The sequence below is a fragment of the Poecilia latipinna genome, unplaced genomic scaffold, assembly GCF_001443285.1.
Source record: "Poecilia latipinna isolate Pla-1442-1.1 unplaced genomic scaffold, P_latipinna-1.0 Scaffold316, whole genome shotgun sequence".
Classification (NCBI taxonomy): Eukaryota; Metazoa; Chordata; class Actinopteri; order Cyprinodontiformes; family Poeciliidae; genus Poecilia; species Poecilia latipinna.
In genome coordinates, this window is record NW_015112932.1 from 92516 (window position 1) to 105704 (window position 13189).

A 13189-nucleotide genomic window follows, 5' to 3' on the forward strand; every position below is an offset into this window, starting at 1 on the left:
TATGGACTTTAGGGCCACTTTGCTCATTGTAGAAACCACTTCCGATTCGTCTTTTCAGAATAAAGGCTTCTCTAGCAAAGCTCTGCCCAGACCTTATTGTTTCTCTGTCGCGTGTTTAGCTTTATTAAGACAAGCAATCCACTTCCGGCTGTGTCCCCATCGTCTCCCGTTTCTCGTGACAATTTTCAAGAAATGAGGCGTGTAGTGTGAAAAAAAATAATATTAATACGGAGGCTAAATACACATTTAAGAAAAGGGGTCAAAGGCGGAAAAGGAGGACACCTCCAAGTCACAGCATTGAGACTCTCATTTCGCTCTCCGATGTGCGTCTGACCCAAAAACTCGGCCATTCAGCGATGGGACCTGGGAGATCTGCTCAGCTCCCTTGCAGCTGTTCAGGGAGCCGAGGATAGGACCAAGACATCGGTCAGAGTCACCGACAGAGTGTTCTGTTGGTTCTCCACCCGATTAGTGCGCGAATGCGCTTGGGAGACGCTGGAGAAGCCACCCCACGGAGAAGCGTTTTCAGAGCCTAAATTCCGTTTTTGTCCGTCATCGTGATAGTAAATCAATCTCTTCACAGCTCCGCGAAGCGGATGGAGTGAACCGTGCCAAAAGAGGAGGGGTAGTCAGACTGCAGTTCGGTTGCGTGTGATGATAGGAGACACAATGACGCTCCTGTCTCTTTTGGGTCGGATCATGCGCTATTTTCTTCTCAGGCCGGAGACGTTGTTCCTGCTGTGTATCAGTCTGGCGCTGTGGAGCTACTTCTTTCACACCGACGAGGTGAAAACCATCGTCAAGTCCAGCCGGGATGCCGTGAAGATGGTGAAGGGGAAAGTGGCGGAGATGATGCAGAACGACCGCCTTGGAGGCCTCAGCGTCCTGGATGCGGAGTTCTCCAAGACGTGGGAGTTCAAGAATAACAACGTGGCCGTGTACTCCATACAGGGCAGGAGGGATCACATGGAGGACCGGTTCGAGGTGCTCACCGACATCACCAACAAGAGCCACCCGTCTATATTCGGGATATTCGACGGTCACGGGGGAGAGGTACTGTATGGCAGGCCCGCTTCGCTACAGCTGCTGCAGTGAGTTTAGATGCGGTGGATGTTGCGTTTGTTTTCAGTTTAACAACGATCTGAATCAACGAAGACAAAATGTGACGAAATCCTAGTTTTTGCCAGGGAAACTACATTCCTCGTGTGAGGAGGCAACATTTTCCTCATGTAAGGGGAGAAATTGTGAATTACAAAGTTTTAACCAAAAAATCATTTGCTTTGACTATTTGGATTTTCATAAACTTTTAAAACCAAACAGTCATTCCCCCTTTATTTATTTATTTTTTATTCCTTGTTTGTATTTTCTTGTATTAACACCCTAACAATGGCTGTGGCTCTCAGGGAGTTGACTTGAAGGGTTGTAACAATGAGCTTTGTGTGCTGTGTGTGTATGTGTGTGTGCTTTTTGTCCCTCATTCACTCCCTCCACTGTCAAGGGTCAGCATTTTCTCATGCTGTGCCTGACGACCTCTGGTTTCAGACGCCATCTGTCACCGGGAGTGTGTAGTTTGAGACTTCTCTGAACGATGAATCCTATGAGCCCCGTACTCTCTGCAACAAACAAGAAACAAGTTTATAATTAACATTATCGTCACAAATATGCTTTCACGCTGCTTAAATATTTAAGAGAGTCGGCTTCTGTTTCTGTTTGCTGGTCGACGTTTCCTGACATTGAAATCTTAGAGCCCGTCGTTCCATGACACAGTTCCTTGTCGTGAATTGACGCTTTATAAACAAACTGAACTGAATTAAATGTGAGAGCCCTGCCTGGCTATGAAAACACTTCCTAGTTTCACATGACTTTCAGTGCATGAAACAAGTCTTGTTTACTCCTCACTCGTTATACCAAAAATAATAAATAGTTAAACTTGTATAGTGATTGATTCTGTCACAGTTTCTCCTGCAAGTGGATTGCAAGTGAACTATGTTTTGTTTTTGTCTTTGGAAAACAAAACTGCATCTGTATATTAAGAAATGTAACGTAATCGGTTTGTAAAATTCAATGAGAATATTTAAGAAACTTGCTTAACAGTTTCTGTTTCTCTGTGAAAAGCCTCGTTACAATTTTAGCAGCATTCCAAGATATATTTTTCTAGACTGTAATGAGTAGAAGCACTTTTGACAATGACTGCTATAGTTGATTTCTTAAACTGTATCTTTTTTTAGCAGTTAGCATGGTGAGTGTCAACTGTGTGTGTGTGTGTTCCCCTCCTTTTTAAACGTCTTACTGACACTGAATAAAGCTAATTTTGAGTCTCCTTCCACAACACGTCCATACTGCAGTGTTCTGGCTCGCATGACTTGTTACTGCATAGGTATGACGCATTAACCAATTGTTGACCTCATTCTAGCTAAATAAAACTTGTTAGAGTTGCAAGTGTTGCACGGCCGTTTGGAAAATGATTAGTTGTAAATATCTACCTTAGAAATAGAAATAGAAAAACCTCCTGTCAGTTTCAGAGAACCTGCCACTTACTTTTAATTCTCAGGCTTAAGATAAATGAATGAGTGCATTTTATTGTATGAGATTTTGATATTTGTGGAAAAATGTTGTTAGTGTCATTTCAGTGACAAAATTTAGTGCAATTTTTTCCTTCAACACACCGGAGGAACTGCTGAAGTCAACCTGAAAGTTTCCATTTCTGGTCACTGTCCAATTGTTTACATATTAAAAAAATAAATAAAACTTTACTTTTAATGGCTATTTAAGTTTAAATCTCGGAAATGGAGCGTTTTTATGGTCTTTTGTCTGGTTTACAAGAAATGTCAGATGCGCCCGTCCTACATGCTGTGGCAACAGACACAGTGTAGTTGGTGTTTGCTCATTTGGACTTCTCTGTTTATTTTATTCCTACAAACTAATATTTGTTGCTCTTATCAGTCCGACGCCCCTCCCGCCCTCAATGGCAATATCTCACAGCAGCAGCTATTGTTTTATGTCAGGTTACTTTTTGTTGTTTACTTCATATTTTTGTATGCATGTACTTGCTTACCCATTTTTCCATATATTTTTTCCACTTATCTCCTCTCAAGCATCAAGACAGTTTCCTGCTTTGGAATCAGTTGTGAATGCATAGAAACTATGTTGAACATAGTGATGCTCCTGCAGAGCCATATGAGGAGAAATAGACCAGTGTGTTGTGTCCCAGGCCTGAAAATACAAAGAACATTTTTTCTTTAGACATGTCTGTGTTTCTCCCTCCCCTGCTGTATTCATTGAATCATGAGTTGTGCCCCTGAAAATGAAAGTCAGCACTAGCTGCTGCTGCTTTCACAGCTTGATTTACAGAGACTGATGTTGTGGAAACACGCACACACACACACACACACACACACACACGTTTACAACTTTGCTCTATCAAATTCAAGTTTATAGCCATAGGCTGAGAGAGGAGCAAAGCCATTTTGATATAACAGTGATGTCAGCAAGAAACCCAGGCTACACATCAGTCCACTTTTAATACCACGGCTCCCATATTTTACATTCACTAATTAAATACACCAGCAGTAAAAATCTTTTGGCTATTAAAAAGGTTTGCAACTGCATTAATCCTGCCGTTTTTTTCTTCTTCTTCTTCTTTTTTTGCTGTTTGCTGCAAATGGAAAACAGCACTTTAAGCTCTTTTCCTCATCCAGTCTCCAAGAGTACCACTCTATCCAATTAAATAATGCGCAAGTACCCTTTAAGCAGAACGGGAGGCGAGGGGGAGGGGCAGAAAGGTGATGATGTTTCTCCCATGTTAAGTAGGATTTTGTTTCTATCTAAAATTTCGTAATCTCGGGCCTAATACCTCTCCTCTGGTTCACACACCTTTGCTGCAGCGGATTTGCAATCTCACATTCTGCATGACGACAAACTGTTTGAAGAGAGGGGTGCTGCGATCGTTAGCACTGTAACTTCGCTGCAGCATTGTGGCTGTCTTTTGTGCTGCGCGCAGTCAAGTCACTGCCAAGTGAAGCTTTACTTCTGAAAATAGAAATTCAAAGCAAACGTCACATGAAAGGTCATATTTGCTGGAAACTGTTTAAGCACATCGCCACATCAGAAAGCAGCTCCAAGAATAATGTGAAATTATTTTTAATCATCTGCTTGTAAGACACATTGACTGTATAAAAGAGAGGAATTAAGATGGTTAATTGTACTTTTTGGTCTAAATAAAATTCTAGCAGGAAAACCGAGGGAAGAAGCAAGTACGTAGATGTTTGTGCAGGATGAGGAGGCTGTTCAATGATTCAGCTCAGACTAGCTGCTTGCTCAGCGCAGCTTAATGGCATATGGGAAAACTATACCCAAAGACTCATAGAAAAACATGTCAGCTCAGTTTATAATAAAGTTCTGACAAAAATCTGGCAAAATCAAGTCAAAGCAAACCTTGTTCTCTTTGTGCGTATTTCCGTCACATGCACGGCATTTCTGAGCTCACTGACGGCATCCACGCATAGCACAACTCTGCTCTGTCTGTGCCTCCACTTTCTTGTCGTATCTCTAATCGCCACTGTGGGTCTGTTTGTGTTCCTTTGGCTTCCTGTCTGCCGCAGGCTGCAGCTGATTATGCCAAGGCCCACCTGCCTGAGTCTCTGAGGCAGCAGCTGCAGGCCTTTGAGAGGGAGAAGAGGGAGAGCGCTGTCTCTTACGCCAGCATTCTTGAGCAGCGCATCCTGGCTGTGGATCGGGAGATGCTGGACAAGCTCTCCGCCAACCATGATGAAGCAGGTCGGGAGGGGGAGGCGGGCGGACAGAGGGACGGAGGGAGGGGGATAAATTAACGTGAACCGCAGCAGCCCAGTGAAGGGAGAAACCGTGATAAACTGTGATAAACTTTTGGCGCAATAATTTATTTTTTTTCTTTTTTATCACATACTCTAGAACAATCTCTGGTAAAAAATAAAAAAAAAAAAAAATCTGTTCTACATAATCCTAAACACACCCTGTAGGGAAAGTTTCAGGAAAAGATGCAAATACACTTTTCAGATAATTTTTTTTTTGTAAAACGAAAATACATTTACTCTTAGCAACAATATTTTTCAATTACTAAACCAAGATATTGATTACATTTTAAATATTTGATTTTTATTTTTTATTTTTTATGATGTGATTTTTAAACATGTTCTGGTTTCTGTCGTTCCCTTTGAACGTCTCGTTCAGGTACAACGTGCCTGATGGCTCTGCTGTCAGACAGAGAGCTCACTGTGGCCAACGTCGGAGACTCTCGCGGAGTGTTGTGCGACAAAGACGGGAACGCCGTCGCACTGTCACACGACCACAAGCCATATCAGCTGAAAGAGCGCAAGAGGATCAAGAGAGCAGGTACATGCTGAGGCAGTGCTGCAATGCATCCAACATAATCTACTGCAACACCCTTCGGTGTGATTTTAGTGTTCTTTGTTGCCATCTACAGGGGGAATCCAAAATAGCATTCTGTTAAAATATACTGCATCGGAAAATGAAAAATAAATAAATAAATCTACACACTCATATCTCAGCGAATTCTGCATTTTGATTATGTAATGCAGCTTCTATATTTCTATTCAAGTTTTTCCCAGTTTTTCCTAAAATGTATTAGGTCATTTAGGAATATCTATGGTGGCCATTTCATCTGTAAAATAGTTCAGTTTTTTTTTTAAGAACTTTTACCCACTTTAACTCAAGACTAGATATCAGTTTATCTCATTAGACTTCTTTTTCTTTTTTTTTTACAAAGTACTTAGACTTTTGCTCAAATGGTCTTTTATTATTATTATTATTATTATTATTATTATTATTATTATTATTATTATTATTATTATTTGTTGCAAAACAGCTAAGCCATTTCGTGGTCATAATCACAACATCACGATTTGTTTTAATAGCTCTTTGAAAACAGAAGTAGACATTTTTTTTCTGTAATAACTTTGTACTAATGTTTACCTGCAGGCGGCTTCATCAGTTTTAACGGATCCTGGCGAGTTCAGGGAATCCTGGCCATGTCTCGCTCCTTGGGCGACTACCCTCTCAAGAACCTCAACGTGGTCATTCCCGACCCAGATATAATGACCTTTGACCTGGACAAACTGCAGCCTGAGTTCATGATCCTGGCGTCTGACGGTCTTTGGGACGCCTTCAGTAATGAGGAGGCAGTGCGCTTCGTCCGCGAGCGCCTGGACGAGCCTCACTTCGGCGCCAAGAGCATCGTGCTCCAGTCGTTCTACCGCGGTTGCCCCGACAACATCACAGTCATGGTGGTAAAGTTTAAAAGCGGAGCCGGGGGCAGTAGCAAGGCCGGTGTGTAGGTCTGGGGAGCTCACACTGTGATCAGAAGGATTTTTTTTTTAACCCCTCGTCTGGATGCAGCAGGAAGGTTACAGGAAAGCTGAGGTGTGTACCTATAACAAGTCGACACATAAATTTCCTCATGTAAGAACAAAGCTTTGTTTTTCAATTGTCAATTTATTCAGAAAAGGACATTTAAACATACTGTAACTAACCTTTGTATGAATGATCAATTCTTGAAAAAACAAAAAAAGAACATAAGTGCAGAGTAAGTACAGAACTACTACAGACACAGGGGATTTTCTCTTAACCAGCACATACCAGACTGTGACTGCTTTACTTCTGTTTACTGTAAATTGCACATGGACAGTACAACTCCACTGGGAGCTTTTTACGGGATGCTTTTAGGAGAAACTGTGTTACTATAGGAAGGTGCTAAAACTGTAAATGCAAAACCACGGGCTTGTGGTAATACGATGATGCTCTGAATTGTACGTATCTAGTCTTTCTTACTGAACAGAAGCAATTTGTCATATTAAACAACAAGGCTGCAGCAGATCCAGTATACTTAATTAACTTGAGGCAACGCTGTGCACAGATCTAACCTTTGAGTGTACGAAACTTACCCCCTGCATACTTGAATGGTTCCCGTTTAGTGTTGACAGTCTCGCCCTCAGCATGCATTCAGCATTAATGCATGCTGAACTGCATGGATTCTAATAAATAAGCTGTCGACACGACCGGTAGGGCGTCAGACGACACAGCGCTCCTGCTGTGACTTTAGAGGTCCTTTACTTATCGAACTCTTAAGAAGCACATGTTTCTACATCTGTAAGCTGTCTTCCAAAAAAGTAGTCAAAAAAAGTGTAAAATTCTGAAATGAAAAATTAAATAGTTAATTGTTTTTTTTTTTTCAAACAAAATAGAATTTGCATATGATTATTTTTAAATAATCTTAGTTTTTTTTTTTTATCCTAATATGTAATCTAAGATTTCACCAAGTCCATAAAACAATTATACTATCGTTTGTTGCTATCGTTTGTCATTTGTAACATTTCAACCTACAATATGCAGACACTCTTTCTAGGCTGAAGAAGATTTGATTGCCTCAGCTGAGTGCTTTAAGTGACTCCAGCTGCTCTGGAGCTGCTCTAATTATTTTGGCTAATAATCATTTGACCACTTTATGACACTTGCGGGCAGTTTATGGGGAAGTGTGCCTCCATTCTCAGAGAGTCTAGAAAAACTGGAATAAAAAGGAAACAGTGATTATACAAAGTGGGGCTGCCTCAAACCACACACACACATACTACATAGGTGTAACACATTCTGATTTTTCACAAAATACACTACATTTCTATCTGTTCAGACCCATGTAAGATGCATTCTTTAGATACACATGCATTCAAGGCTGGATTAAAAACAGCATGGCAGAAGTTCTTGATGATCCTGACTTCAACATTAGTTTTGTCACAACAAAAAAAAAGAAAAAAAAAGAAAAAAAAACGTTGGTTGTTTTGTGTCAGCTGATCCACATTTGGGCTGTTGTTTCTCGCTAATGTGTATGTTGTTGATTTTCCTGGAAGTGACCGCCAAAAAGGATTTGCAAAGCTGAGATCATCGATGTAAATGGGATTTTTTTTTCTTCTGTGAACAGGCTTTGATGGAGTTGTTTAAAAGGTTTCCGTCAATTTTCCTTCTCCTTTTCCTTTGCAGAATGACCCCTACTGAAATCTAATTTCAAGAAAATGACCCCCCCCCCCCCCTTCAGATTGTTTTAACTCTTTCAAGTCTGCAGAAGGTGGGTGATACTCAAAGAGAAATTATGGCCAAAATGCCTAGTTCATTTATTAAACATGCACTTAAAAGCTGGGAAAACAAAATGATTTTTCAGAGTGCTCGCAATTTTTAATGGTTATTTGGACATATCAGCCAATAGTAACACTACCCTTAGGAATATTGAAAGGTTTTTATGTTTGTAAAACATAAAAATCTACATCTTTTCAATGTTTTCACCATCTGCACCATCTCATTGTTGATGAACAAAATACTGTACTTAAAGTGCTTGTCATAGCGCAGTTTTTGACCAGATGAGCACACAAGACTTTGGGTGATGAAACAAATTAAATGATGATTCATCGTGAACTCCTTGCCTATAAAGGGAATGCTGCTGGTAATGAAGCGGATATGCTCTTGAAGCAATGCAGCTGACTTCACGGGCAGCAGCGACATGTCAGAGAAAGTTCCAGTAAGCCACACTTGATTTACTACTGCTTTCACTTCCTACACTGTAAACCATGACTATGTTATCATCTGAGTGCAACCATAAGAGCTATTTTTTTTTTATTATTATTGTTATTTAACAGGTTACCTGATGCCTTATTTATTGAGTTTTGGATGTCTCTGGCAGATCGAGAAGATCTGCATACTGTATGTTTAATCTCTGTCCTTCTGTACCTCAGTAGAAGTTTACAATAAAAACATTTTACTCTTGAGAAGTTTGAATTCTGAGTATTTAAACTATGCTCATCTATATAAAATATGCATCTTTTAGCAAATCTGTAATACCAGAAGCCAGAAAAAAAATCATTTCTAGTACTTTACATATCAGTGTTTGTATACATGTCTTTATCTCGCACGTGGCAAGATAAAAAGCACGTGCAAGATCACAGGTATTTAGAACCTGCTAGTTCTAAGTACCTTGCTCAAGAGCACGAAACATGAAAACATAAGCAGTTGTCATCAGATAAAGCCATCCTGTTGTGCTTTTCATCACCTTTTCTGGAATTTGAATGAGCTGTGTGCTCATAACAAGGACGCTGTGTCTAAATAAACACATGGTTGTAAATCGGTCAGTTTACTGTGGCTCCTACATGAGTCACTACTGGTGAGCTAAAGCTGGGAAACGCATGAGCTTGTCGGACCGCACCAGCTATGCTCCCGTTGGGTTAGAAATAGCTTCTTCTCAATGTCATCCATGCAAGATAAGTCGCCCTGAAAGGAGAGTACACAACTCCTAATACCTCTTCCAGCACCTCAGTAAGTTTTGTAAGGGGGCCCAAATGAGAAGGCAAGGGAAGGCAAATGGATAGCAGTCTTGGGGTGACGCATCAAACGAAGCAAACTCAAAAAAGAAGAAAGTGAAATGTTCAAAGTTGTAGTTTTTGTGTAGATGAAATTATGCACATCCGAAAATATTCCATTTTAATTCCAGGTTGAGAGGTGGCAAAACACAGAACAATCTGAAGGAGGTGAATACTTTCACAGGTCACTGTACTCTGTACCATGGAAAAAAAAAAAATAACTGGAACAAGCCTTTTCATATTTATTTATAGGGGTGGACATTGTCCCCCTTGGTGGCACCTCTGACTCAAGGTCGGAGACGGCGTGCAGCAGGTGGACTGACTTAATATAGCTTGAACATGATCTTATTGCAATGCCCACGCCCCTCCCGCTACCCCCGCATTGGTGTCAAACAGCCCTATAAGCAAAATGTGTCACACTTCAGTGTTACCGGAACACTTTACTTTCCCGTGTGTACTTGGCAAATATAAGCGAAAGAACAGAAGGGTATTGACAACAGAGGGAAGAGTGCCTGTGGGAAGAAAGAACAACATTTACTTCATTTTGGGAGCCGTCAATAAGTCACGTGAGTTTTCAACCAGCATGGGGCAACACGAATCCAAAGCCTCTGTCGAAGCCCGCGTTATTTTCTACCGCTGTTGTCCAGAAGACATGAGCCCGAAAATGGATCCATCCCCTACTCCGTCCTCCGTCGTTCACATTCAGAGGAAGGTGCCGTCTCCGATGAGATGTCTACGCCATTCTGCCCGGACCACGGAGAACTCCTCAGCCCACTCCTGGCCTCTGAGTCGCCCTGACACAGAGGGACTGGTGTACGTGATGGATAACCCAACTGGTGGCGTCTGGGTGAAGCCGAGGGAAAAATGGACCAGATCCTGATGGGAAGAGAATTTGAACAATGGAACGCCATGGATTTTTACCGGAAGAATCAGTCGAGCCGTGACTGAATACCTTCCTGTTCGAGGTTCCTTTCATTTGGGTTCCCTAAAGCTGATGCTCAGCTACACTGCAGCTTGTGGAGCGGGGTGGGCGTGAAGGCCTGTTAGTCTCTGGGGAGGAGGTTGTACACCGATCACTGCAGTGATTTAAGTGTAACTGTGGGTTATGCTGAGCAAGCAGAAGCCTGCGTTTACAAACACGGTGTTACATGTGTACTGCCATGTGTTGCTCATCTACATTGATCCATTAGATTTTGCTATGGATACAGTCGTTTGAGTAAAATTAAAGAAGTCAAAGCAACGAGAGAAGTCAAGTCTGATAAAGTGCTTGAACCACTTTGATTGGGATGTGTATCTGTAGAACCTTCCAAAGTCTGACCTGAGCTTTATTTATTTTTCTCTCCTTTTTATTTATTTATGTTCATTGCTAGAGCACTGAAAATGAAAAAAATAAATGCAACTGATTTGTATTTATTATGTCTTGATATTTTAGTTTGAATGTAAAACATTGAGAATTAGAACTAGTGCATTTTTTTAAGTCTGACCACATTTCTTTTCACTTTATTTATTATTTGTGCATATGTTTTTTTTAAATTATTTTTAAAATTGTTCTTACTGAAAGATGTGGTGTGTCTGACACCAGTGTCTACATTGAACATTTTAGCGTCTGTTGTTTTGAGTACACAGACTCCATGAATAACATTTTCCACACTTGATTTAAGTTTAATTGCCTAATGCAACTTGATTTATACTCAATCAGGGGAAGGCGTAAAGATTTATAGTCTTGTATCATGATGGTCAAATATTGCTTATATTTAAAATATTTTATGATTACTTGGATTTGTCATTAAGTTGAGTGGATTTTTAAATTGTTAAAAATTGTAAATTTATTGTCTCAGTCACGTGTTAACTATAGTACTTTCTGACACGGAGGGGCAGAAGAGAGATGTTTGTTTACCCCCAAAGGGCTGTTTGATATGTCTGCACACCAACAGTGCTATAATTGCTGAAATTAGCATCATATTTACTGATTCCACTTATAAATAAAATTTTTTTTTTCTTTTTTGATGGAATCTGGTGCTTGTTTTTTTACTTTTGTGGTTTCAAATACACTTTAACTGCTGAGTTGAAGTCTTGTTCTGTTGCATACATTTTCTAAAACATAATTTAAAGTTAATAAAATCCTTATCGATTTTGTTGTGAGAAATGGGAACGTTCAGTTGCTTGTTCAGGTGTTTCGAACACAACAGATACAGGAAAGTATAAAAGCTTTTATATTCAGGGCGCTCAAACTTGAATTATTACATAAATTATGTAAGATATCTTCAAAACATTGCAATTGTTCAAAACACAGTTTCGATTTGTGAAGTTCAAAAAGGAATATTCTGCTTTTATGACCACAAAGAGGATGGTAGGATGTCATTTATTTATTCAACAACCGTCACTACCTGTTAAACAAATACCTAATCACTCATCCCTTCATAATGTTCCCATAAAAATATCATGTCTAAATGCATATTTTTAGTCATAGGTTTAGCAGCATGTAAGCTAAATGGTTACATTTGAAAGAGACGTGGTCAAGAATAAAACTATTTTTGGTTGGTGGAAAAATCGTGTGACTCCAAATGAAGGATAGGTCGAAACTTTGCCCCCGTTTCCGCAACTTATCAGTGTACAGTGAATCATAGTCAGCACAGAGATAATAGCTTATCTATTAAACTCCGGGCAACGCATTATGCAAACAAGACACCAGGCCGGTTATGCGGCTGCCCCTCATACCACTAAAGAGTCTGTGTGAATTCACGCCGCCATGGGCCACCCGATCTCCAAACCACAGGTTCAAGTCCTTCTTCTGGGCCTGGACAACGCTGGAAAATCCACTCTTCTCTACAAACTGAAGCACAACGCTAGCGTCTCCACCGTCCCGACGATCGGCTTTAACGTGGAGATGTTGGACGCCAGAAAAAACAGGAAGAACATCGCCGTGACCGTGTGGGACGTCGGTGGTCAGGACAAGATGCGCGAACACTGGCAGGACTATTACCAAAACGCGGCGGCCGTCGTGTTCGTGGTGGACGCCTCGGACTTTGGGCGCATGGACGAGGCGCGCAGTGAGATGGAGAGGGCGCTGCGCAGCGACCATCTGCGGGGCTGCCCGGTCGTTCTGCTCGCCAACAAGCAGGACGTGAGCGGTGCGCTGACCGTCACCGAGATGAAGGACAGGTTCAACATGAGGAGGATGTGCGCGGGTCGGGACTGGCTCGTTCAGCCTTGCTCCGCTTCGACGGGGTTCGGAGTCGAGGAGGCTTTTAGGCGAGTGGTTCAAATGGTCAGACTCCCCTCTGAGACTGGAGCGGTCAAAGACAATATCAAGGATAGGGTGCACTACCTGCGATCGAATAGCAAACAATAAGCTTATCATGTAAGATATGTACCACTTCTAACTTATTTCCGCCAACAGCAAACTTAGCGGTCATATTATGCAAATAATTGTTCTGTGGAGTTCACTGGATATACACTGCAAAAATGCATGGTATAATAAGTTACTTTTTAAGCGTCCTGCATTTCTAGTCATGTTTCACAGTGGTTCGATTATAATTACATCAATTACTTTGTTTTGATTATACGATTTCTTCTAGACGTTTTCATTGGTATTCGACAGAAGCCAGAAGTGGACGGATATCGTCAGTGGTCGTTATGTCCACCTTGCTGGTTCTGGATGCTCTTTAAACAGCCCTTTTGAAATATGACTACACAAAGTACATTCATTGTTCAATGGACATTTTTGAAAACGGTCATTCCAAGCGTATGAAGTGCAAAAGAAAGCTTTTGGGTTTTCGACATCTGATGCTTGG

The 13189-nt window shown here is 41.0% G+C and overlaps 2 protein-coding genes and 1 long non-coding RNA gene across 3 annotated transcripts; 2 read left to right on the forward strand and 1 right to left on the reverse strand.

The window, feature by feature from the left end:
* ppm1la (protein phosphatase, Mg2+/Mn2+ dependent, 1La) lies at window positions 1–6760 on the forward strand. Its single transcript, XM_015034886.1, has 4 exons — window positions 1–1053; window positions 4602–4776; window positions 5209–5370; window positions 5977–6760. Exons 1-4 carry the CDS (start codon window positions 655–657, stop codon window positions 6330–6332), a joined length of 1092 nt encoding a protein of 363 aa, XP_014890372.1. The 5' UTR covers window positions 1–654; the 3' UTR covers window positions 6333–6760.
* On the reverse strand, window positions 2806–4595 carry LOC106948968 (uncharacterized). Its single transcript, XR_001425294.1, has 2 exons — window positions 4435–4595; window positions 2806–4029 (listed from the first exon to the last, which is right to left on the reverse strand). It is a non-coding gene; the product is annotated as an uncharacterized LOC106948968 (long non-coding RNA).
* Window positions 6761–8476: 1716 nt separating the features above from the next.
* arl14 (ADP-ribosylation factor-like 14) lies at window positions 8477–12844 on the forward strand. The gene has a single exon (XM_015034888.1). It carries the CDS (start codon window positions 12145–12147, stop codon window positions 12745–12747), a length of 603 nt encoding a protein of 200 aa, XP_014890374.1. The 5' UTR covers window positions 8477–12144; the 3' UTR covers window positions 12748–12844.
* Window positions 12845–13189: the final 345 nt, after the last annotated feature.